Below are 24,938 nucleotides of genomic sequence, written 5' to 3' on the forward strand. Positions count from 1 at the left end.
TAAATTAATAAAATGAATGATTAGAAAAATATGATAGAATCATTCTAATGTTTATAAAAATAATAATACTTTATTACTATATGCAACTAGTGCATATCAATATTTGAAAGCTATAAAAGATAAATTTAAATCTATTGATAAGTCATTAGTTGAAACATTAATAAAAAATTGACTATGGATTAATACGATAACACTAAGTATTTAGGATCACATCTTTAATATGATTGATAAGGTTACAAAATTTAAAATATTAGATATGAATATAAATGAGTCTTTACTTTTTATAGTTTATTCTTAATTTTTTTATTCTTAATTTGTTTCATTCAATATTTAGTTTAATATAAAAAGAATAAATAAGATTTAAGCGAGTTAACTAGTATGTGTTTTAAGATAAAAATAAAATTATGACAAAAAAATCCCGAGGTATCAACAAAAAATAAAAAAAAATTGAAATATCATTCACAAAATAAATTTATCGGGCTTAAAAATATTAAATAGATAATTAAAAAACTAATATTTTATTTCAAGAATAGAGAAACCATCATCAAACTTAATTGAACGATCGATATCTTACGAGCCTTAAAACGAAATCTATACTAGATTTAAAAAAGAAAAACACGGATCGAACTGATTGATGTCTCCTTTCTCGAACGTCTCACAGCTCCAAATCACACCCCCACATTTCCGAGGGAGGAGCAGTGCAGGGTCTGCGGCAGGAGCTACACCGCCGCCGTCCACCGCCTCCCCGTCGACCAGTACACCGCCGATGGGAGAAGGTCAACAAGTTCTCGCCTTCCCCCTGTTTCTTACCATTTCTTGATCTGTTTTGGATCGAAGATGGGTTACGCTATATAGCAGTTCTTGCCACCTAGTGATCGAGATAGGGTGCCCCAAATGGAAGATTGCCACGGCCTTGACCCACTTTGAGATCGATGCATCAGCATCTTCCAGTCTTCCGGATTGATTCTTGGCCACATCGGGTGCATAAATGGAAACTGGAACACGTGCCCGAGCCCTATAAATATGTGCACCGGCAGGGCGGAATGGGGAAGGGAACAGCGAACGAAGCGAAGCTGGTGCAGCCAGGAATGGTCGCCGCCGTCACCTGCCCATTCTGCAGCCATAACAAGACGCCGTCGAAGAGGGCCAGGAAGGTGCAGCCCAAGCTGGACGCCGTCTTCACCTGCCCGTTCTGCACCAGAGACAGGAGCGTCCACAGGAACCGGGCCAAGAAGCCGAAGCTTGGGAAGGCGGAGCGCGGCGCCTCAGGGAATCAAGAGCCTTGTGTCTCGGCCGCCGGGCCGTCCAACGAGGACATGGAGAACGAGAGTCGCCCGATCCCCGCTTCTAGCCATCAAGAGCCGTGCGTCTCGCCCGCCGGGCCGCCTGACGAGAGCAAGGAGGAGGAGAGTCGTCGGATCCCCGCGTCGCTTAGTCCGTCCAGAAGGAATGGATCCCCTCGAAGGCTGCCGCTCGTATGCGCCTCTAGCAATCAAGACCCGTGCGTCTCGTCCGCCACGCCGCCCGACGAGAGCACGGAGAACGAGAGTCGTCAGGTCCCCGCCTCGTTTCGTCGACAACGACGGAAAGGAACACCTCGAAGGGCACCGTTCTTTTGAACCCGACGGAGCCCGAGGAGGTCAATAAGACAGAGGCCTGCAACAATTCTTAGATATCTGCAGTGACAAATGCATAAGTCGATGTGAAGAAGAAGAACAAGAAAAAAAATACTTCTGTTAAAATATGTGAATATATATTATTTTTATTTATTTTCCACCAAGCAAAATGACAAATATATGATTGCTTGAGTCAAATACTGTTTACTATTTAATATTTATTTCATTCCAAAGACAAATAACAACATTCTTCGTAACTAAAAGAATGTGTCGATTAGCTGTTAATTTCAAGAAATATTAATTTTTTGGTAGACTTGTATCTTTTGAAACATATATTAGGGAGATTCATCCTAATCGATTGATCAGATTGGGTAAGATGAGTTTGGAAGAGACACCCTTATCTTTCTATCTTGTTGACGCCGTGAAATCCAAGTATATTGATTCATACTTGGATTAAGATAATGTTAGAGTGCTGTGATTCCCAGAAATCTTATCTTACTTGATATACTCCATGTCTCATATCTTCTTATCTATATGGCATACCTAAATAAATAAAGGTCATGAAATAGGAATAGGAATATTACTTGAAATACTCCATGTCTCAAAATCATTACTTTGTCGGTATTTGATTTATTGTTCAATCTTCTGAAACGAAAGTGAGTTTTCTTGGGACGAATCTTTGGTGTTGTTCTTCTTGATTAGGGTTCGAGGGGTCGGTTGTTCTTGAAACATCGGGAGGCGTTGGAAGAATCGAACTCGACGGAGATCTCCGCCGGCTTCTTTCTCTCGCCTTTATATAGGCTGCTTCTTTCTTGGACATTTGGTTTCTTGATTTATATTGGTAAATTGTTGCCTGCGATTTGGTGGTTTGATGATGGAGGCAGATGATAACACGAACTTCGAGTATGGAGGAGGCTTTCCGCAATCTTTTGGCAATCGAGATGCAGTTTGCTTACCGGGCACCGTCAACAGAGCAATGGGGATGACGTCGGGGCGAGGAATGTGCAGTTCTGGTAGCAGTATGGCAGGGATGTTCTTGCCTGCGAACGCCGGAACTCTAAATAATACCTCCCCGGTGACGCCGCAGTCGGGTAATTCTTCAGGAAATGCCATTCTTAACCATGAATCCCCACCCGAGAGTGCTTCAACCTCGGCTGTTAATTGGTCTAACGATGAAGTGCTTGTGTTGAGGCGGGGTCTTGAAGAGTAAGCTTGTTGTTCTAATTTGATTAATCATTTAAAATGAACATATATTTCTTTTCTCGCCTTATAGTTCACCTTTTCTGAATGTATATACTCTCTTAGTTGGAGTATTAATTCCCGCACTCTATGATTTACCTCGGCTGTTAATTGGTCTAACGATGAAGTGCTTGTGTTGAGGCGTGGTCTCGAAGAGTATTTACGTTCTTCCTGAGTTCTAATTAATTATATAAAGTGAACATATATTTCTTTTCTCGCCTGACAGTTCACCTTTTTGGGATGTATATACTCTCGGAGTAATTCCTGCTCTCTACAACTAAAGAGAAATCTATTCTTTACAATATATGTCTTTAGGCTGGAAGTGTGTGATGCAGCTGGATTCTTTCGGTCACTCTGTAATTGTTCTTGATTTTATTTTAATATAGAATTGAATCTAGTTCCTTGGCTCAGTATGGACTCTTGTTTGAACAATTGTACCTTCTCTTATTATTTAATTTATATGATATGATTATATATTACTGAAATTCTAGTTTGTGGTGACTTGTCTATTCAAATTTATGATGCTTGATGCTTGTTTGAATTTGATATTTGACTCAAACTTGGCTGTTCTGTGAGACTTTAATAATGGTTCATGTTACAAGAAGTGAAATAATGGAATGTTGTATTTCTGTTACTTTTGTCTTGCTAGCATGCTAGTGTTTCTGTCCTCGGACATTTAACTTGTATCATGACTGTTTTCTAATTTAATACTCTTTTTTCCTGACATATTGGTTAATATCAAATGTCCAGATATGCTGATAAGCCTAGCTTAACGAAGTACATCAATATAGCAGGTATGCTGCCCAACAAGACAGCAAGGGACATTGCATTGAGGTGCCACTGGATGATGCCTGTGAGTCGTCGCAGTTTACCTGTATATGTTAAGGATCCTGTACATTTCTGGAATCTGGATATTTTTAATGAATGGTCATTACATGATGTTTAGTCCATCTTTTGCTCACGGTGCTTGTTGATTTTACTATCTTAGTTTCCCATTTAATTGTTCATGAAAATAAAATTTTGCATTTTCAAAGGACTTCTCAAAGATATGTAGATGTTTTTTTACTACCTTTGGTGATGCAAATTCATGAATGAATTTGAGTAGCCAGTTGTTCCGATATCTTTTTTCCTAAAACTATGTAAAAGTGAGATCATACACATATCTTAGTTAAATTTATGGTATTTTTTCTTCATAAAAGAAATAATTAGTTAAGAATAACTGAAAGGGAATTCAAGGTTGTTTTAGGTGTAACTTTCAATTCATATCTGTCTTGTATAAGGTATCTGTGTTGCTCAAAAGCAGTTGTTATGAGAAAATGCTTTTTGAGATGCATAATTTGTTTATCTGTAGCTTTCATTTGAACATAAGAGGGAGAGGTATATCTGATGTGATATGAAATCATAAAATTATTTAGAAGTTAAAGTGCAAAATAATTCATCTTTATGCCACTTATTGAAGCTTTCTACGGTGGTCGTATGCAAAGTCACATTTAATTGTGGATTCCAGTACATGTATTGACTTCTATCCGCTGGTCTGAATAAGGACCTGTATCAGATCATATGATCCAATATCAGGTGGTATTATTTTTTATTTTTTAGTTTTTTGGTAGAGGGTGGGACAGTTCAATATTATATTATATTATTTTTTTGTGGTATAGGCATTTTAATTCAGAGTGTGTCATCGACCATTATTCTTACAAAGAAATTCTGCGCTATCGTATACCAATTTTGTTGTGCCCATCTTTTGGGCTCACATCAGAAACATGCTAGTGCCAGTCACCCTGATGAGCAAGCAAGATGTGGTACAACTTACTACTAAAAGTGTCTTGTAATAACTTTTTGATGAAACAAGTTATTCACTAAAGTTAGTATTTTAGACAAGAATTTTTCTTTTCATGCCCCCTCATTGGCATGGGGCATTCCATACCATGCTGACACATGCTGTTGGCAAGGACTAAGGAAAAACAATGGGAAATTGTTAAGTCGAGTGTAAAACATGCTGCATACCACAGATGGAGGCTTCCGGTTTAGTTGTCATCTCAAGCTGAAGAAGTCAGCTGTTATCTATTTCAGTAAATGGTTTATTGCGAGGAGGACCCTAAGGCAGAATGTACAAGGTTTCTGAAAAAACTAGTTCAGCGTGTAATCATGTTTGACAAACTTGGTTCAGTTAAGACCTAAGGCAAAATAGTTAGAAAATGTAATACATAAGTTATCAAACACTAGAATAATAAGATGTAGCTAAGTCATCTCTAAACCAGAAACATTCAGAAATATTATTTTCTTTTGGGAAGTCCAACTGCACAGAATAGGTACATGGTGGGCAGTACAGAAATCTTTATTAGTTATTCCGCACATAGAGTCTCTGAACACCTAAAATTTAGAAAGTTCCAATGACGATAATGATGACAACAACAATAAAACTGTGAAGTCTTTTTTTTTTTTGACAACTATCTTTCCTTTAACTTTTTTTTTCCCAATTTTTTCTTTCTCTCTTTTCATATAAGCTTGTCTCCTTCTCTTCCATCTCTTTCTCCACTTCCTCCTATTTGCATCGTTGCTGCCTCCTCCACCTCTCCACATTAGTGCTTTCTCATCTTCCTTGTTGAGAAAAGATTGGATATGGAGTCTTGAATCTACGGAAGTGACAAACGCCATAATCTTTTTTTTCCTCTTTATGTGAATCAAACAAGATATAATTTAAAATCAAATATATTGTAAATAATCTAATAGTGTAGGCCAATCAAATTAGTGATAGAATACTAAGCAAATCTCGAGATAAGATTTACGTGGAAAAACCTTTCAACATGAAGGAAAAAAACCACGGGCAAACTAGATCAATATTCCACTGTAAAATAAGGGGATTACAATGTCACTCTCTCTAAATTAACTGGAGGGCATCAATATCATATGAAAATTAGATACTCAGATGAGTTTTAAGAAACCAAGGAGAAAAACTAAGTAGAAGAAAAAATCTTAAAGATCTACACCGATCAATTTAGAGAGTATAGTGTCTAGGTCAACATATCAGAAAATTATGATAATCGGAATGAATTTCACTAACCAATAGTCGAAATTTTTTTCTCCTTGGAGGAAAGCTCTTTCCTTCCCTCTGACGGTCACCTTTTTGGTTTCTCCCATCTAACTCATATAAGATTAGGATTAGAGTTTTTAATTAACCCCCATGGATCCCACCACTTAATTCATAGGCGGGACTGCCCAACAATCCTCAGCCTCTGCCTTCTCGTCTTCCTCTTCCATCACCTCCTTGCCCTTTGCCTCTTTCTCCATTGCCCCTCTTCCTTGTCCACCAATCCTAGCCTCCCCTGCATCCTGCTCTTCCATTTTTTTCCTTGGTTCAGTTGGTAATTGGATGGCACTGACTGTGCCAAGTGTCTATACATCAATCAATGCCATTATAGTACCAATCTGGTTGTTAACCAACCGACACCAGATCAAGATCTCAAATATTGCATTTGAGTGACAATATAATAGTCACCTTCATCTTTTTGTACTAGAGGCTACTGATTAGCATCATATGTGGACTGCATTAATTTCATTTTTCAAGATTAGTCTCATTTGTTGAACTCCTTTTTGATAGAACCAATAAACAAAAAATCTCGGTGAAAACGAATAAGTTACTGGTGTTCTTTTACGATGGAGTAATAGTTTTTGTTATCTCCAATGAATTTTATCATGTTTTAATGCAAATGAATCTAAGATGTTGATATGGGGTTTTCTTCAGGAAAAGATGGTGAATTCTTCTTCAGTGTCAAGTATGAATTATGTTCAACCAGACAATGTAACTCACAATGCTCCGACAATGCTTGATGTGCACCATGGTAATCAAGTTTCATGTGAAGGTTGTTGGGTTCTTGTATTTGTTCAACCGATGGCACTTTCTGTTGATATTTATAATTTTGAGATTGAATGCATCTCTTCCTTTGTGTTTCTCTTAAATAATGAAATACTAGAAATAGACATTATATGTCAAATCCAGTGATCATCATCCTATTAATGTTTTAATGATGCACTTTAACTAGTGTTACAAGTTTCCATCTTGCTGTGGAGTGTGTGTGTGTGGTTCCATTATGACCTGAATGGAAATTGATTTATGTTAGATTCTGTGTTCTTTTATACTAATATCATATCACAGGATTTCTGTGCCTCTGAGATTTTAAGATTCTACAACAGTTTTGCTTTAGACATATTTCTATTGCTCACACTTATGAAGATCTTGTTACTTTATCTTTTTAGCATCTAGTTTTGCATGATAACTTTTTGTTTTCCTTGTCATTGCTTTTGTTTTGAAATATTTGTCCTATGTGAGCAATTTTAAAGAATCACCATGCATTTTGCCACTATTATAGTTGTAGTTTCTAAGTTTGTCTTCAGCTGATTTTATAACTTTGGATTGTTTGTACAATCAAGGTTGAATGTTGAATCACAATGGTGTGAAGTTGGAGGCTCATACCAGTTTATTATGAGAGCTTTTGCTAAAGTTAAATCTCTCTTTGAGTTTAGAAAGCGGCTCCAGACAATGCATGGAATTTTGATGTGTGTACATGTTTGCTTAAAAGGAAAACAATATTGACTTAAATATCATTTTAGAGGTAATTGATATTGGGTCCTTAAGGAAAGGGGGATCAGTCCATTGTTTTCCTAGTAGTTGCCATCTTTTAGCATAAAATTCCAAAATTATGCTCCTCCTAGCTTACTTGGATGTTTTAACAGAAGATATGAAAACTACTACCACTTCCCCCATCTTACCGATGAAATCACCTAGTTGTTATTGAAAGGAATAGTACATTGTTGTCATAGTGTCAAATTCTCTCCATCTTGTTAAGTAATTAATCAGAAGAACTTAAAACTTATTGGAACTTTTTTTTTCTATTCAACTTAACAAATACTCGGTTCTACTCCTGATATTATTTAAATTTCATCTCATGGATTCAATCTTACTCATTAATTTAAAAGCTTTAGTTTCAAAGATTTTTTTTCCATAATTTAAGTTTAAAATAAATTCCATTTAAATTTTCATCAATTAAAATTATATCATTGACCAATAAAATATATTAATGAGGTCTATCCTGCATATGATTAGAAAGTTTCTCTATCCATTACGAATTTAAAAAGATAAGGATTTAATGTTGATTCTTGATGTAGACTTATTCTTATAGGAACCTTACTACTATGGTTTTAACACTAGTGACTACAGTAACTGGATGCATATATGTGTGTGTATAGGTATATTTCATAGCATCAACAAAGTAAGTGGATGCACTCTTTTTGTCTAAAACCCACATATAAAGGCATATTGATAACTTATCAAAATTTTGTTACATTTACAAGGATTCAAATGGTCATTATATTGGCACAAAATTCTTCTCCAATGCTGTTGTGGAAATGGTTTTAGCTGTTATTTTTTGAGATAAAAGATTATATTAAATTGGCTTCTCTTTTTGCTCCATTAGGAAAATCTGTGTAATTTCTGCATTTTTTTTGGATCTTTTGACAAGAAATAGAACATATCTTGATAAAGAAAGATGACTTTCTCAATGTTTTAATTTAAGGCATTTAGTAACTTTTTATGACTTGTGAACATGGCTGCAATACCATAGACCAAATTCAACAACAAAAGCAATAACAACAACAATAAGACCTAGCAAACAGTCTGGCTGTGCATGATATTGTTAATTCTGTTTGTTACCCATGCTCAGGCCTGGAGAAGGGATGGTTGCATTAGGTAGATGAAGGGCAGAACAAACCTTTGACAGATCCAATGTGAAGATAAATAATTTAATTATAGATGAGAGTTTTATACCAACATAATTGTGTGAATTTTGTGCAAATTCTTGACTAAAGAATTTACAAGCTGTTGATCATACCTGCAATCTGCTACGCAGAAGTTTGTTTTGTTACAAACATTACAATTATGTTATTATCAAGAAATGATGACTAAGTTATTTTTCTAAAATGTGATTCTAATAGGTAGTCAAGCAAATTATACTTGTAGTTCTCCAAGTGGGAAACTCTTAACATGTTAGTTGAAATTGTGCATATATTATTTGTACTTTGTGCATTATCTAATTTGTTAAGATGCATCATCAGATAAATTTAAGATGTCAAGGAAGTGTATTCTAATTTCTTCTGTGTTGATTTTTATCTTTTTTTTCTGATCTTTTAATATATGTTTCTCAACAGCCTATCCAACAGAAAGTGAAACTCAGCGTTGCCTAGCCGAGAATGTTAAACTTCTCAACCTGATTATGGCTAACTTTGAAATGAATAAGGTTGGTAGTGAATTTCACTCTATATTATTCTTTTCCTCCTTCCCTGCATAATTTACCATTTTGTTTGTGTTTAATGCTTAAGAAAATCTCTAGTACTTGTTTCCAGAAGAAAAATAAGCTGAATGATTTTTCTCCTATAGCCTATTAAGTGACACTGTTTTTCTTTGATCTGGTTCTTAAAAGATGTCTCAAGACTTTCAACTATATTTCAAAGTTATGCACAGAAAGACTAATCCTTCAGGTCAATATAAGTTTTTCATGTATCTTATCGGCATCAACTTTTCTGCAAACCTATTTGTCCAATAAGGTAAAATTGACTTTTACATCTATTCCTGTTTTTGTGAAAAACCAGAAACCCGCTACCTGTCAACTACTTGGTGATACATCTCTCAATATTTGGATCTAGAACCTAAAACAGATGTGGTAGTATTTGGTCACTGAAGTACAATATAACATAATAAGGAATACAGTTTCTTTTAATGTACTGGATCTTTAATGCACATAAACAACTGCTGACGGCTTTGATGATGGTCGCATGCATGTATATATTTAGGTTATATATATTAGCCTAATTGTGAATTGGGCATTATAGAATTGTAGGAAGTAATTCTTATGTTTCCTATACTTATGAAATTGTATGTTTTCCTATTTTTGTACAGGTCTTGTCCGTATATTATACCGAGTTTATAACATACTTCAAAATCTTCAATTATATGTGCAGAGATACCTCAACTATAGCTACTTTCTTGCATGTTATACCAACTTGTTAGCGCATAGTCAAAACTAGGATTTGATGCAAACAAAACAATGTTCATGCTGTTTAACTTGACACCTTCATGTGTACAAAATCTTCAAGATTACCCCATTGAAATTCCACTAGATTCTAATTTACCAATTCATTGTTATTCTAATTTCATATTTTTGATATTTGCACTTAATTGTTTGATGGTACTTCTGATATCTTCAAAACATGCGAGTCTGTCAACTTCAGCTTATATCTCTGTCCTGTGATTGGTATGCATCTGACTTTTAAGTCCCTTTGATCCTTTGCAGGTAGAAGATAATGTCAATCTATTATATTATGTAAGAAAGAACATAGTTACCATTCTAAATAGGTATTTTTAAAGGTTTTTATATTTAAATTATTGAATCAGCATTATTTATCTGATAATACACATGGGTATCTTATACTAGCTTATAAGGAAGGATTTTCTTAATGAACAGCTTCAGTGGTGCATCAAGCGTTATGAGTCGGATGCCTCCATTATGCATGTCAATCGGTGAAGATCTTTTCCAACTCTTGTTTGTCCTTGTCAATCTGGTAATCTTCATTTTTCTTGCTAAATGTTTTCTGAAACCATATTAAAGTCATAAATATATGAATAGTGTAGTTTAAAAAACAGCTGCATATGCAAATGCAGTCATTTGGCCATATTTTATAAAGACCTATGTGGTCTGACTGCGTATGTAAGGTAAGTTTCTTCTTATGTGTCCCTTATCTTCTGATGTCAATTGCTTTTGCAGCAAGGAATTTGGTCTAGTCTTGTGGAGTTGGTCCTTTTTTTTATCCTCTGATCAAAGGAATATTTAAATAACCCCAACCCTTATACAATTGGTTTGTCAACAGTATTCATATCGAACCATTTATCATATAAATCCATGCTGAGCCTTCCAACCCTTTGATTGGAAAGTCAACCAACATGAAAAGTAATGTGTTACTAAGCATGCACTGAAACTTAAATCTCTTCTTTTAAGCCTACTCTGTTGCACAGGATAGATTATTTTGGCGCAACTACAGTATTCATTTTCTGACAGAAGTTGCCTTCTGTCTGTGATTACTGAAGAATGATAAGACTCTTTAGGCTCGATATCTGTCTTTACTTTTAATCTGATGTCCATAAAAAGGTCTTCTTTTGAAATTTGCCTATTATGATAAGAATCTTATGCAAGTTGCTTATTGTTACTTCAGCACATCAGAAATTTATGACACAGCTGTTTGTGAAGCTTAATCGCTTGGAAGTTCATCTGCATTGAGCTTTGTGTAATCATGATTAGATGCTAATAACTTTCTTATATTATAATTTGAGGCTATCGACCCAAAATTATATTATAAATTTCTATGTTCGACTATAATCTTGGTATTTTTTGTTATCTTTATCAAGGTTCATGCGCTTGGTGGCAGTCACCGAAAGGAAGAGCAAAGACGAGGTTGACATGCTGCTTCATTGTGGAGATCTGATCTGTTTATTTACACGGTTTCTTTTTGGTCTTGTGAATATGAATGGAGGTGGTGAAGACTTTAGCTTGCTTGACTTCTGCACCCTTCAAAGGTCATAGTCTGGATCTTAAAGCACGAGGTAGTCAAAGCTTGCAGTTCTTGGGCGTCAAAGATAACCTCCTTCCTTGCATAGACTTCAGCTGAGGATTATTTCGAAAATAACATAGTTATGCGTAGGTGGTGTTATTTTTCTTGATACTGTATTCTTCTTAGGAAGATAACTTTTGACAGTTCAAACAAACAATCTTCAAACTGTGGTTGTCGTGTGTGTGTGCGTGTGGTGTAATTGCAGAACCATTTGGTGTGGTCTCTTTTATGCCATGCAGGAAACTAAATTGGTATGATTCTCTCTCTCTCTATTATATATATATATATATATATATGTGTATATATAATGTGTATATATATGTATATATATATATTTGTATATATGTATATGTATATGTATATATATATATATATATATATAATAGTAGAATATCTAAAATACCTTAATGTGTTTAATTTTTTTAAAAAGCTAATAAGAAATAAATTTTCAATAACTAATCGAGATTAGCTACAATGATTTACATGCAAGTTTTTATTTATTTATTTGGAGTTTATGTATGCATACAAAAACATAGAAGATTTGAATGCGATTACGTTGGGAGCATGTCATTTTGGGTCCACGCAATGAGGACTCAAGATTCGAACGAATTAGCATTTGGCTCGAACCCATGTGATTTTAGTCTGGTCCAGCAGCGACTTTGTCCGGAACCGGGTCGGCTTCATCAAAGTCCGACCCAAGAATTTCTGTTCCTTCCTCTGTAAATTTACTCGAATCATTACCCGTCTCTCGATTGGACGTGATCGTGGCTCCACTCATGGTAAATGTCTGGGGCGGTGTGGTTTCCAATCAGAAGAAAGGTAGGAAAGTCACGCGTTTAGCTTGATCGGAAGGTATCACTTTATTCAAAGTCGGATTTTTTTGGACGGAAGAGGTGCCATGATACCCATCTTTTATACCCTGGATTAGACCTGGGCTTCAGTGTGGACTCACAAATGGGTCGCGAATTGGCCCACTAATTCCTCCAAATAAAAGACAGGTAACGAAATGGGGTTTATCAGTAAGTGGTACGGATGCGGACGTAAAATTTATGCCTCTTGACTCGAGCTCTCTTCCATCCAACCCTACGCGCTATATCCTTATCCGTCCGAAACCATTACACTCAAATCGAACCCTCATTCTCAATTCCTCTTTCTTCCTCCCTGCCCTTCCGCAGCCGCTTCTCATCGCACCGTCTCGTAGTTTCGCCCTCTTCGTCTTCCCCATCGTAAGTCCTCCCTTTCTCTCTCTCTCTGGGCGTCAGGTGAATGCGTCTACATCAATCTTGTAGCAAGATCTTTATATGCCCTTTATCCTTTTTTTGTTCAATCGATCTAAATTGGGGCTTTATTACTCGCCAATTGGTGCTATGACATAAAGTATGTTGCATGACGCGATGGTAATGCATCAAATATTTGATCTTGCATCAACTTTTTCTCCTTTGAGAGGGTTATACGGTAGCCTTCATTTTTTTATCTCAAGAGTTTACAGCAATTTATTCGTAGATTGGCCGTCAGTCTGAAGTAATCGCTGTTTAGTGTTGTAAGCTTGCGGAGGAGATGAAGAAGAGGAATTCTTCTTTGGTGTGGTTGTAGGATGATCTCTGAGACTCTAACCATTGAGTTTAAAGCCCCAAATCTTTATTGAGCTTAGACTTATCCAACTTCCTGATGCGTGAATTCAGGTCATTAAGGATTGAGGAAAACTTATTCGTGCATGCATGCCTGCCTTGGATGTTAAGATGCGTGCACCTTGGTGTAGAGTAGTCAAAATTCATGAATTCTTATTGTTGATCACTGTAAGCTTGTTTTAGAATCGTGTAAAAAATAAATACCTACATCATTTCATCACAAATCAGTTAGCAGGTTTATTTACATTTTTTGCACTTGATTGTCTGGTTGTTGTTGATTGATATTCTATATTTGTAGATCTCCTTATATGGACAAATGCTATAAAGGTATCTACAGTAATGATATCGATTTTAGGCCTATACTCCTAGTGATCCTACTGCTCTAAACCGACCCTGTTGTGTCATTAGTTCCTTTTGATTGTTTTAAAAAGTTAAGTGGCATTTTATATTGCTTTCTTCTTTGACATTTTATAGTGAATTTTTTGACATACTGTCCATCATGCAGATGAACCGAGAAAAACTCATGAAGATGGCAGGTGCAGTCCGCACTGGTGGAAAAGGCAGTATGCGCAGGTTCTTTGATAGGCTTGTTATGTTCAGTTTGTTTTACTAAGCCTATGATATTCCAAAAACTTATGTGGTAGTTCTGCTATCCTTGATTTCCTTCGGTTGTTGGTTAGATTATGAACTTTACTTCACCTAAGTGATCTTTCTTGAATAACCACCACCTAACTTTATTTCACCTAAGTGATCTGTTTCTAAATTCTAGCTTACATGTTTGTATATCAGCTCTGGTCACCCTACTTGGGCACTATGATAGTATGATCACAATCATACGAATTGCACTGATGCAACTGCTTTAGTACCTAAATAGTCAGCGTTGAAGGGCAACATATGAAGTGCTAAATAGGGATTTTCTAAACTTCCTAGTCTTCTAAATTTTCATGTAATGGAAGCATTTTCTTTGTAATTTTAAAGCAACCAGTGCTCCCATAGACTTGGTCAAACATCTGCTCCAATGATAAACTTCATGATGGGTGATTATGCATCTTTTTTTGTGAGTGCTTGGCCATCTAGTTGTAAGAAGCATTTCTGTTGTAGGGCCATTTCCTGATCATTGGCTACCTCGAACGCTAATTTCTGGGTATGTTATCAATCATGTTTACTTCGTAAATATAAACTAGGAAGAAGAAGGCAGTTCACAAGACCCCAACTACAGATGACAAAAGGCTTCAAAGCACTCTGAAAAGAATTGGGGTGAACACTATCCCTGCTATAGAAGAAGTCAATATTTTTAAAGATGACATTGTCATCCAGTTTCCTAATCCAAAAGGTAAATAAAAATTCACATTGCTTGAGAAAATGTCTCTTGTATATCATGTGGTAAAGATCTCATCTGATATCCAACTTATTTTGTTTCTTATTCAGTGCAAGCTTCAATTGCAGCCAATACATGGGTGGTCAGCGGTTCTCCCCAGACTAAAAGTACAGTTGTTTGTCCTACTTGTATCTCATTATTGTACTAGGATAGGATAATACATCTTCTAAATTGAGGATAAAATGTCAAAAAGAAAGATTTGGTAGTACTTCGGTTCTCTGTTTGCAGTGATCTTGTTCAGAGTAGCTAGTAATTCACATTGGTGCTTAAACAAGGCAACCATGTAGGTTACAGAGATGCACAAATATTCACGGTTTAAAACATACCTTTTCATTCAAATTTGTAATATGTGTATATCTTCTCCATTATTTTCTGTATCTGAAAGTTTCTGCATGAATGCAACTTATCTTTGTGGTTTTCTTGGTGACAGAACTTCAAGATTTGCTACCTGCAATCATCAACCAACTAGGTATGTGCTATTTGATGATATGATGTATTTATGAAAATGTGATAAGTGCTTTCTAGTAGAAATACCAGTAGTTGCACACGAAAGATGTTTTCTTCAGCATAATGTGTTACTGGTTACAAACTTCTTTGGATTGTACTTGTAAATTTTTGAGATGCCTCATGTAAATGACTAGCATCAGCATTCTAAATAGATCATATCGAAACAAATACTGTTTCTTGCTCTTTCCTGCCATATTTCTATTTGAGGATATTTATTTGTAGCTGTTACGTATGACCTTCTTAGCATTTTAGATGCAAGATGTCTCATTGGGTCACTTGCTACAGCAAGATGCCCACTTCATTGTTGTATATCTAAGAAGAGTAGCTTTTGAACAGAATGAATTTCTAGCAAATTTATATTTGTGAGCCACTATTTACTCAATCATTACTTTGCTTAGGCCCCGATAATTTAGAGAACTTGAGGAAGCTTGCAGAACAGTTCCAGAAACAAGCACCAGCTGCTTCTGCTGCTACGGGTGAAGAAGATGATGATGATGTCCCAGAGCTGGTGCCTGGAGAGACATTTGAAGAGGCTGCAGAGGAAAAACAAGCTTCATAATCGCAATACTCGAGGGCAACTCTAGTCTTTTTCTCTCAGTTTTCTTGATCATCGTTACTTATCAGTTGTGATTTGGTGATAGTACCATAAGTCAACTCCTCCAGCCTATTCTAACTAGGAAGACTCTTGTCAGAGGTCGTAATCTTTGTTCCTTTTGCATGCTTGCGATGTTCTCAGCCGAGGTAACGAGTTGTATGAAGATTTGCAGTTTGCTTAGAAAACACAGTAATGTTGGGACAGGTCTTCATCAACTTGTATCAATGTAATGGTCTATATTTTGGCTTTCCTTGATTGCTGGATGATATTTGATTGATCATTCTGTGGGGATTAGTGAGATCATCAAAGCTTTTTCACTTCTCATGGTGATGGCGAAATGCATGTTCAAAAACAGAACATATCACTACTCATTGACCGCTGATAGTTCTGTACTAGAATCTCATCTTCTAGAATGCTTAAATGCCCGAGGTTTCCATGAGCAACTCTCCTCGTGGAGTCGACGGAAGGGAGGCCAAGCCAAAGCAAGCCCACAAGCGTCAGGGTCGTCCTTCTCTCTCGCCCTTTTGAGTCCCCATCTCTTATCCCTTTCGTTTCGTTTACCAGAACCAGGGTCCCTCGACTGATCACGATCCATATCTTCCACTACTACTCATCAGATGGAGATCGGATGGCTCCAACGAGCCCTCTCCTCCACGCCATCAGGTCTTGTCCGTCGAGGGAAGTCTCGCCCACAGAATTGGCATCCCCTCTACGGAGTACGTCGAACCGACCGCTGCTCGCATCTTTCATCAGCTCATCACTGACACGGCATGCCGGAAGATCACACCACCGTACTCCCCACATGTCGCCGCGGAATCGCCCCTGCGAGCACGACACCCCGTCGGATGGAGATCAGACGGCTCCAACCAACCCTTTGCTCCTATGGCCACTCCCTGGTCCGATGGGCCCCACAACTCTTGGCGCAGATCTGACGCAGCGGGTCCCGCCGAAGCTGGACCGTCCGGTCGCTTCTCTTTTGGCCGGCGACACGGGGCCCCATCATACGGTGGACACGTGAACACTCAGCGGTCCCGTCACCTTCCTCGGGAACCTACTCCACCTTTGAACTTTTCCCACCCCCCTTTTCCGCTGTAGAACTATAACGTCCCGAGTCGTCTTAAACGTCACCGGAGAGTGACGGAATCAAGACGACCGTGATATAGGTGACGCCGCTACGGTAGCTTTTGTCGGATGACGTGTCGGGTGTCGGTCGTCATCTAAAAGTAATTATTTTATCTGCTATTGTTGTCGTCGTCTTCCACTTCCGCCATCCAATTCGCCTTTCGTCGTCGGAGGATCTATCGGTAAAGCGGACTTAATGCCTTCATTCTGTAGTAGTAATTTAGCCAAACGGCTAGAGAGTCATCAATTAGTCTAATCTTGTGAGGCCTTATAAGTAATTAGTCACGGGAGCATGATTTTGTAGCACCAGAGCATCAGCTGTACAAAAAAATTTCTCTTTTTATGCAGCGTAATTCTTTTATTAGAAGTTACCATGGTGGATTAGAATTTGACCCTAACGAGTCAAAAGCAATTTGGAAAAGTTATGACAATTCAGTAGCATTGGGAATAAAATTGCGTACTATCACATGTGTTCTTATTATGAAGTACCAAAAATGATGAGGTTTCTAATTATTCAGTCAGTGTACATAAAAAGACAAGATTTGAAAACAATCCAAGCAATAATACTCTTGATTGAATAAATAAACAACTCATTTCAAATCAGTTCAGTTTACTGTTTCTTTTGAAGTCAATTCAATTTTGTCCTCTTAATCACCATTCCTTTCCCTAATAAGCTTTCAAATTCTAAGGTTTCTGATCTTACAAACAACCAATTCAGATCTTCATATTTCTATTTACCAGATCATGACAGAAATTAGAGGTGTCAAAGTGAATATATTACTTATACTAATGAACAATTTGCTGTTGTTGGTTGGTGAAGGTGAATACTCTTTCTTTTTATTATTGTCCTTTGCCTTCCCTGTTCTTTTCATGCATTACTTCTTCGTGTGATTTGTTTAGTCTTTATCATCTTTTTAACTTCAGTAAATCTTCCCCTCCACTTTCATGGCACCACCAGCATTTGAGTATGACTCCTGTTGGAGACAAGCAGTGCGGTGCCCCTCTACTCTTCATCATTCTTATTATATATGATGAGTGCACAAAAAAAAGGAGAGAGAGAGAGAGAGAGAGAGAGCGCACTGACATATAGCTGTTGCTCTGTTCATCTGATCACGCCTGACACATCTGACTCTTTTCCTGAGGAGGAACGGAGGCTTTTGATGCCAACAAGAGAGAAGTCATCTCGCATTTGTTACTCGGTCACACCCAAATTAAAGGGGAGAGAGCCGTCTCTTTCCAACGGCTACTTCTCATCTTCTGCCTTGCCTCTCGGTTCGAACCTTTCCTTGTGTGATTCTTGTGTATAATGTTGCTGTCAGGGGAGGAAAAAAAAAAGGTTTTTGATCTCTTGTATCATCTTCCGATTTCTTGTTCCTTGTTTCTTTAGAATCTGTGCTTCCATTGGAAGGGCATTATAAGGTTCCACTAAATAACTACGTTGATCTTTTTGTTAGAGGAGAGTTGTTAGAGAAAAGGAAGTCTTTTGATCGTCTTGTCTGTTTAATTCTTTTACTTGAATATAAATTTCTTCTTTAAAGGATCAAAGAAAGAGAGCTTCGAGTAATTGTCTTGCAGTAAAAGGGTTGATTCTTCAGGGTTGTGAAGCCAAATTTGGGGTTTTGCAGGCCGGAGATTTGCAGTGCTCGCATGAATAAACACAATAGCTTGCATTAGTAATAATATCTTCATCCCAGGTATCCTTTCTCTTTTAAGTGTCTTTACCCAGAATTTTCTAGACATTTAGATGCATCGAATGCTTTAAATTTTAGTTCTGATGCATTCGAGTTTTTATCCAACTGATCAGTAGTGCATTTTCGGAGTGTCGTTCCAATGATTCATAAAAGTAGATTAATTGTTAGGCAATAGTTCTGTTCGTTGCAGCGCATTAGAATTTAATGTAACGATTCCTTTCTGATAATTTATCTTCAAGTTTTGGATGATTGCTGTGAACCTTTTGATGAAGCAGGCTCTGCAGTGTGAGTTGGTGTTGGCTGTTCCTGTGGGGGGTAATCGATAGCATCTGAAATGGAGGGGATAGTAATGCAGGTTGAAATTTTCATCTTTTGATCCTTATGTTTCAACCATTTTTCATTCTGAAAAGGAAATGAGGCACTTTGTTTGCCTGGTTCTAGTGATAATCTCATCTGGAAATTAATAGTTCTTGGTGAAGATCTAACGGGAATGCATATAAAATTTTGTGACTTGTGCCGATAACTAGAGGATTAGCAAGCAAGCTGTCACAAGTTCTGTGTCATAGAGCAGTCTCTAGGTGCATTGTATGGCTAAAGTATAACATAATTATGAGAGGAACCCTTCTTGGAAAATGTTGAGATGTCACTCTCAAAGAACTGCGATAATTTTGTAATGACCTGTGCAATTTAGGAGAGGAATAGTCTATACTGCAAACCAATGTCAACATAAGTGTACATAAAGTTTACATTCTGTTCCTCTTGTAGTATCATAGAATTTATGAAGCATCAACTTTCCAATATGGCATCATAAATCGACTACCTGTTCATTGTAGGTGTTCATTCTTAACAATTGTTTGGATTTTCTGCACAAAATGTATATATTCTTTTCATATATGGCCCATTTATCCAGGGACACAGGATAATGTGAGTATGCATAATGTTTCATCTTCTCACGTTGCAGTATCTTTTAGTACTTTCTTACAATTGCTTTTCAATGTAATTTGTCGCAGGGTGAAGTTACCTCCATGGATAGAGCAGGAAACATAGTATTAGATATTGAGAGCCTCACACAGTCATCTGACAAGTGCTCTGGAAGCCCAAAGATGACTGTAAGTAGTCGTAAGGCCTAATGCAATTATCATGGATTGGTTTTGGAACTGCCTCATAACATCCCATTTCTACACATCGGTACTCAATTGTTGTTCGTTTAAGGAATTTCATATGGTTTTTGTTTTTTTTTTTCTCTATAACAGAAAGCTTTATCTCGTAAAGGATCATCCCGTATGGAGAGGCGGAATGGTGAGGAGCAAGATGCAGATGAGACAACCAAAAAGGTTACTAAAGGTATGGAGTGTGTGGACCGCTGAAACCCACCATTTAGAACATTTAGATCAGGAGACCGGGCACATGCAATTAGCATGAAAAGTGAGTTGGTTCATGCTTTAGCTTTGTCTCTGCATATTATATTTCATAAAAAGATGCAAAAGACGAGAAGTTGCAGCAAGTTAGTACTTGAAAACATTCCACTGCATGTGATGTTAGATTTTATCCTTTCCAATATTTCTCAAAAGAAACCTTGCTGGCTTTTCTGCAAGAAGCATCAAATCGCATGATTCCTGGTAACATTCATAACATATGTAATGTATAAGTTTGTTGTCCTTATCTGCTAAAAATGATTCTGTGGTGTTTTCTGTACCTTTTGATCTCAAATTTGCTGGTGTGGCTCATTCTAAAAGTAATGATCAACTTCATGCCGCAATAACTAGATCTTAAAAAGTGAAACTCTCTGTTTCCTCCACTGCAGTGGTGTGCTATCATCTGGAGCAGTTTAAGCAGTCCTCAGTGCCAAATAAAACTCTTATAATTGTACCTACTTCAGCGAATGCTTCTATTTCAGATGCTGGAGATGGAAGGCTTAGGAAGTTCAATCATTTGACAGCCATCAACCCCAGGAGAATCCTTCTCCTTTTGGCATCTTTGTAAGTATCATCGGCCTTTATCTCGACTATTCAATCCATGCTCTCTCGACATGATGAGTGATTTCAAACTTTGTACAATGCAGCAAACAAAACTTGCTAACTCTATGGAGTTTATATGTCTTGTATAAGTAGTTTGACTTTTCTAGCCACGTGGTTATATCTAGATGAACCACTGTAACTGAACAAACTGCAGCTAAATCCCAGTGTAATTCACAAATTTTGTTCCATTTTCCATCCTTCACAAAATAGATCACTTCTGGAAACTGGAAAGAGATATATAGAGTTAATTTCAACGGCCAAAATTTAAGCCTCTCTTGTTAAATTATTGTCATAGATACAGCTCCATCCATCATTCATATGCCTTGCACCACTCCAGCATCTGATAATGCAGAAATGTCACAAATGAAAATGATTTTGGCTAATTTAAGGGTAACTGAGATGTTTGTATAATAGGGCAATAAACATATAGGACAGGCCTTGTACCTGGCAGCCTTCAGTACAAGAAGCACCTCACTTATGATGGTCCTTATTGCTGCAACTTTATTAAATGAGACGAGGAATAATAAGTATGAAATTTCATCCGACTCACACACAGTGGTCCTGACTTTTGGGCCATAACACTGCTAATTTTCTGATTCATGAAAGCAGATAGGCTGGCTGTCACTCAGACAATTGCAAACCAACCTAACAGGGGTTTCTTCTTTACTAAGATTATTCATGCTGCACATATGGACAGAATGTGTTTCATCTGAAGATGAACATGGATACATATTTTCTTTGCCCAAGGCAATTGATGCTAGAATAGTGCATTGTCTTCTGTTGCCAGGACTCCAAAAATCAGGATCAGTGCTCTTTGCATGAACTTTGATGTCGAAAAATTTTAGAAAGCAAAATTTATTTGATGAGAAGGTTTTGGGGGACATTTTTGCAATAATCAAACGAACACAAATGAATGATGTAAGAGAGAATTTTGGATCAAAAAGTGATTTAGGCCATGTCAACTTAATGATCCAAACAATTGATCTTGATCTAAATCTTGATAGGTGTTTGTAAGGTCCATCATGTTTTATTTTTTGTATTAGTAATCAATTCAATATATGTTTCTTGTTGTTCAGATTTTGCTTAATTATTTTGCCTAGTTGATGTATATTATATAAAGTTTCAAAATATATAATCTTTATTTCTAGGATTTTGAACATAGATAGTGCCCAATGGGGAAGTCGTCTTGATTCCAAACCTCATGATTGACTTTGATCAGACAAAAACAAGGTTCCACGAGGCTTCTAGGCTCTCAATATACTGGATGAACACATACAATCCTTCGTGTCTTACTGAATGTATCTCTCAGTTCAATAGTTTGGTATTGTTTTAGATATAATTACACCTTTATCATTGTACAATTTTGGTAATAATAATCTAGTTCCAGATGTTTGCCTTATGAATAAAATGTGGCTTCTTTTTCTTCACATAGACAACTTATATTAATTTACTTTTGTAAGGGATTAGTTGTTCCCTCAGTGTCCCTTGAGAACACTCATCTAAGTCATCCCTTGGTCCATGTTGCTAAAGCTGTCTTCAACTAATGTGGTCCAAGTTAACACCTGCCATTATTCATGGACTTGTATGGTGATTAGGCTTCATCAAAATAGGTGCACAGAACACTAAACACAGTTTTGTGATACTTGTTTGGCTGCTTTTCAAGATAACAGAACCATCTGTATAGAAAACTGGTTTTTTATACATTTCCATGATAAAGCTGCTGACAACCCCGAATTAGTTTTCATATGGATCAAAGTTTAAAACATTAGATTGTGTATTATATGCTGTATCAATTGTTGACTCCTAATTCATACATTCTAAAACATCAGATTGTATCTTTAGTGTATCAATTGATAACACTAAAGGGTACCTCTAGAGGCTGACACTTTAAAACATTAGATTGTGTAATATATGAACTGGTGTATCAATTGTTGACTCCTAAGCCATACATTTTTCTGAGAGATGGTGAAAGTGTATCAATTGATAACGCTAAAGAGCATCTCTAAAGGCTGACACTTTAAAACATTAGATTATGTAATGTATGAACTGGTGTATCAATTGTTGACTCCTAAGCCATACATTTTTCTGAGAGATGGTGAAAGATTGCTAATGTTTGCCTGTCGTTCACAGGTCTAGCATGGGGACAATGATTCTTATATATTTCACGCTTGCAATATATTGGCGACAAAGCTTTAGTTGACAGCTAGCTTACCCATTGGTGTTCTGTCCAGATGATCACAGTTGACACATCGAAGGCCAGACTTTATATTAGGTGTTGAATGAATATCTGGACCAGGAGGCAGAATATCTTTCACATGAAAGATACCATTTCTGTGCATATGAGCAATTAGTGATAATGAGTACCTGCATAGCGAATTTGGTCTAGATGCTGTGCCAATTCACTGCTGTGAAATGTTGGCAAGTCAGTGAGAGTATTATCTTGCTTTAAGGCTTTGATCCGTTGGACATCTTTCTTTTCCTCAAGGCAGTGTGCTTGAAATGATTGATAACATGGAACATATCTGTGAGTTAATCTAGCTGGTTTTTTTGCTTGCCATATATAATTGGCAGTCCAATGTAGATAGGCTTTGCTGTTCGAATATTTCCAGGTTATCTATTGGATTGGGAATGGTACTGATTTAGATGATTTATGATCATAAGCTACTATATGACATCCTTTGACATGCAGGATTATCTTGAGAATGGTTTATGTCTATAAAAATTCCATGTTTGTGATGTTTAAAATTAGAAGTTCTGACAGTGTGTCATGGACTTAGCTGGTTTTGTCTAAGTCGTGCGGCACCCTTGCGTATCCGTTCGCAAAGGTCAGTCTCCCCGAAGCCTCTCATGTCCCTTAGGACCCACAAAAGAGAGAACGAGTTAGAGAAAACATCTCATTCAGGATCCACAAGCAAACATTTTCGAAAATAATTCATAAACAATGTAAATTATAAGCAGACATTACAAGCTCTGAACAGTTGCACAACAAAGGGTAAAATGATCCACTATAAATCGAAAATCTCTTACACGTATCCACATGATACAATCTTTATTTACAAGCTTAAAGCGACCATCAACCTAACTAAAATGAGACTATTAAGCATTCGATCGTCCCTCTACATGTTGTGCAGAGCATGAACATACAAAAAGACACGGATATATATAAGCATTACATCAAACATCCTGTTTAGAAGTTTCTCGTGACAAATGTGAGAGCAGGATTTCTTTCGTAGGTTTTAGTGATGGGCCGAAGATGCACATTAGACCTATAGACATATGATGTGTATGATCCAAGCAACACAATGGAAATTATCATGGTATTGTTTTCCTAAAATTTGTCAAGGATAGATTTTCATCCTTACTTTTCCAAAAATGCGTTCCACATTCATAGTATGTGCCAAGATCTAGTCTGTTTAATGCCTTTGTAGTACTTGCAGCTAACTGTATATTTGTATTAATATACACCTGTATTCACAGAGAACATTCTGGCCCTTCTGATTACTTTGTGCTGTTGTTGTTCTCATCAACATGAACATTGTGATCAACAATCCAGATAGTAACAGTGGGCAAGATATATTTGTTTCTTTTGCTTGAGTTGCAAATGCTACTGGATATTTGTTATTGTTCTCTACCGGATATGACAGTGTTATGTTTTACTGAAGTCTTGAAGTCTGAATGATAAATGTTTTGTGATAGAGATCCATTGTGAGTTTAAGAAGGAAGTAGTGATGCTGATGCATGAGCTTTCCTTCCTTTTCTGAGGGTTTGTTTCTCTGGGAAGAAGCTTTTCTTCTATTTCTGAGTCACCTGAATCCTACTTTCAGAACATCTACCTGTACTTTCTCTCTCTCTCTTTCTCTGACAAATCATGAACTTTTATCTCACAGCATGAGCTCAGCAGGAGGTCCGTTGGACATCTGACACTCATTGAGGAGTCAACAAAGTGCTGGAATTTGCTATCAACTGATCTGAGTGCTACTCCATGACCTACACATCTGACTCAACATCACAGCTAATCTCAGGAAATGGCAGACATACACATCTGAGTGCTACTCCATGACCTTCCCACTGCATGGCACAGTTCACAGCACTCAAATCCATTGGCCATCCAAACACTACGAGCAATGATTTCCCTGACCAGCCATTGCCTTGGCTCAGCCAATGAACTTCCATGGACATATACAAACAATGATTTCCCTGATCAGCCATTGCCTTGCCTCAGCCAATAGACTTCCATGGCCATACTAATCTATCCCAACAAGACATGACAGCTTCCACTCAGACAAAGCATGGAATCCACTAGCAGGATAAGACCTGCGCTTCACCATTGGAGAAACTGAGCTTTTCAGGTCTGCCCATAGGAAAGCAAATCAAAGCATCCACGAGATGAAGCTTCAAAGCCTTTTAAATTACCCTCCTTGAGGCAACTTCTCTCCAGGTGTACCTCACCAGAGCATGATAATATAAACTATCTCCATCAGTTGAC

General features: G+C 37.1%; 3 protein-coding genes across 13 annotated transcripts; all 3 read left to right on the forward strand.

The window, feature by feature from the left end:
- Window positions 1-2,008: 2,008 nt before the first annotated feature.
- LOC135584408 (uncharacterized) lies at window positions 2,009-11,743 on the forward strand. 3 transcript variants are annotated; one of them, XM_065145355.1, is made up of 7 exons: window positions 2,009-2,822; window positions 3,606-3,708; window positions 6,601-6,718; window positions 9,060-9,148; window positions 10,202-10,263; window positions 10,373-10,428; window positions 11,311-11,743. In XM_065145355.1, the coding sequence occupies exons 1-7, from the start codon at window positions 2,488-2,490 to the stop codon at window positions 11,385-11,387; spliced, it is 840 nt and encodes a 279-aa protein (XP_065001427.1). In that variant the 5' UTR covers window positions 2,009-2,487; the 3' UTR covers window positions 11,388-11,743. The 3 variants fall into 3 exon arrangements, with proteins under 3 accessions (XP_065001427.1, XP_065001425.1, XP_065001428.1); XM_065145353.1 differs by having other exon boundaries at window positions 10,373-10,469; window positions 11,311-11,739; XM_065145356.1 differs by having other exon boundaries at window positions 2,010-2,822; window positions 6,601-6,697; window positions 10,373-10,469; window positions 11,311-11,737.
- An 809-nt stretch (window positions 11,744-12,552) lies between these two features.
- On the forward strand, window positions 12,553-15,876 carry LOC103990809 (basic transcription factor 3). Its single transcript, XM_009410117.3, has 6 exons — window positions 12,553-12,739; window positions 13,647-13,714; window positions 14,326-14,474; window positions 14,570-14,626; window positions 14,950-14,988; window positions 15,425-15,876. Exons 1-6 carry the CDS (start codon window positions 12,563-12,565, stop codon window positions 15,583-15,585), a joined length of 651 nt encoding a protein of 216 aa, XP_009408392.1. The 5' UTR covers window positions 12,553-12,562; the 3' UTR covers window positions 15,586-15,876.
- A 1,857-nt stretch (window positions 15,877-17,733) lies between these two features.
- LOC103990902 (uncharacterized) lies at window positions 17,734-24,071 on the forward strand. Of its 9 annotated transcripts, XM_065147618.1 has the most exons (8): window positions 17,780-18,015; window positions 18,369-18,437; window positions 18,710-18,789; window positions 19,268-19,358; window positions 19,445-19,543; window positions 19,688-19,778; window positions 20,239-20,413; window positions 22,583-23,094. In XM_065147618.1, the coding sequence occupies exons 5-8, from the start codon at window positions 19,460-19,462 to the stop codon at window positions 22,650-22,652; spliced, it is 420 nt and encodes a 139-aa protein (XP_065003690.1). In that variant the 5' UTR covers window positions 17,780-18,015; window positions 18,369-18,437; window positions 18,710-18,789; window positions 19,268-19,358; window positions 19,445-19,459; the 3' UTR covers window positions 22,653-23,094. The 9 variants fall into 9 exon arrangements, with proteins under 9 accessions (XP_065003691.1, XP_065003689.1, XP_065003690.1 ...); XM_065147619.1 differs by lacking the exon at window positions 19,268-19,358 and having other exon boundaries at window positions 17,734-18,015; window positions 18,282-18,437; window positions 20,332-20,413; XM_065147617.1 differs by lacking the exons at window positions 19,268-19,358; window positions 22,583-23,094 and adding an exon at window positions 23,930-24,071 and having other exon boundaries at window positions 17,767-18,015; window positions 18,282-18,437.
- Window positions 24,072-24,938: the final 867 nt, after the last annotated feature.

The sequence above is a fragment of the Musa acuminata genome, chromosome BXJ3-4 (genome assembly GCF_036884655.1).
Source record: "Musa acuminata AAA Group cultivar baxijiao chromosome BXJ3-4, Cavendish_Baxijiao_AAA, whole genome shotgun sequence".
Lineage (NCBI taxonomy): Eukaryota > Viridiplantae > Streptophyta > Magnoliopsida > Zingiberales > Musaceae > Musa > Musa acuminata.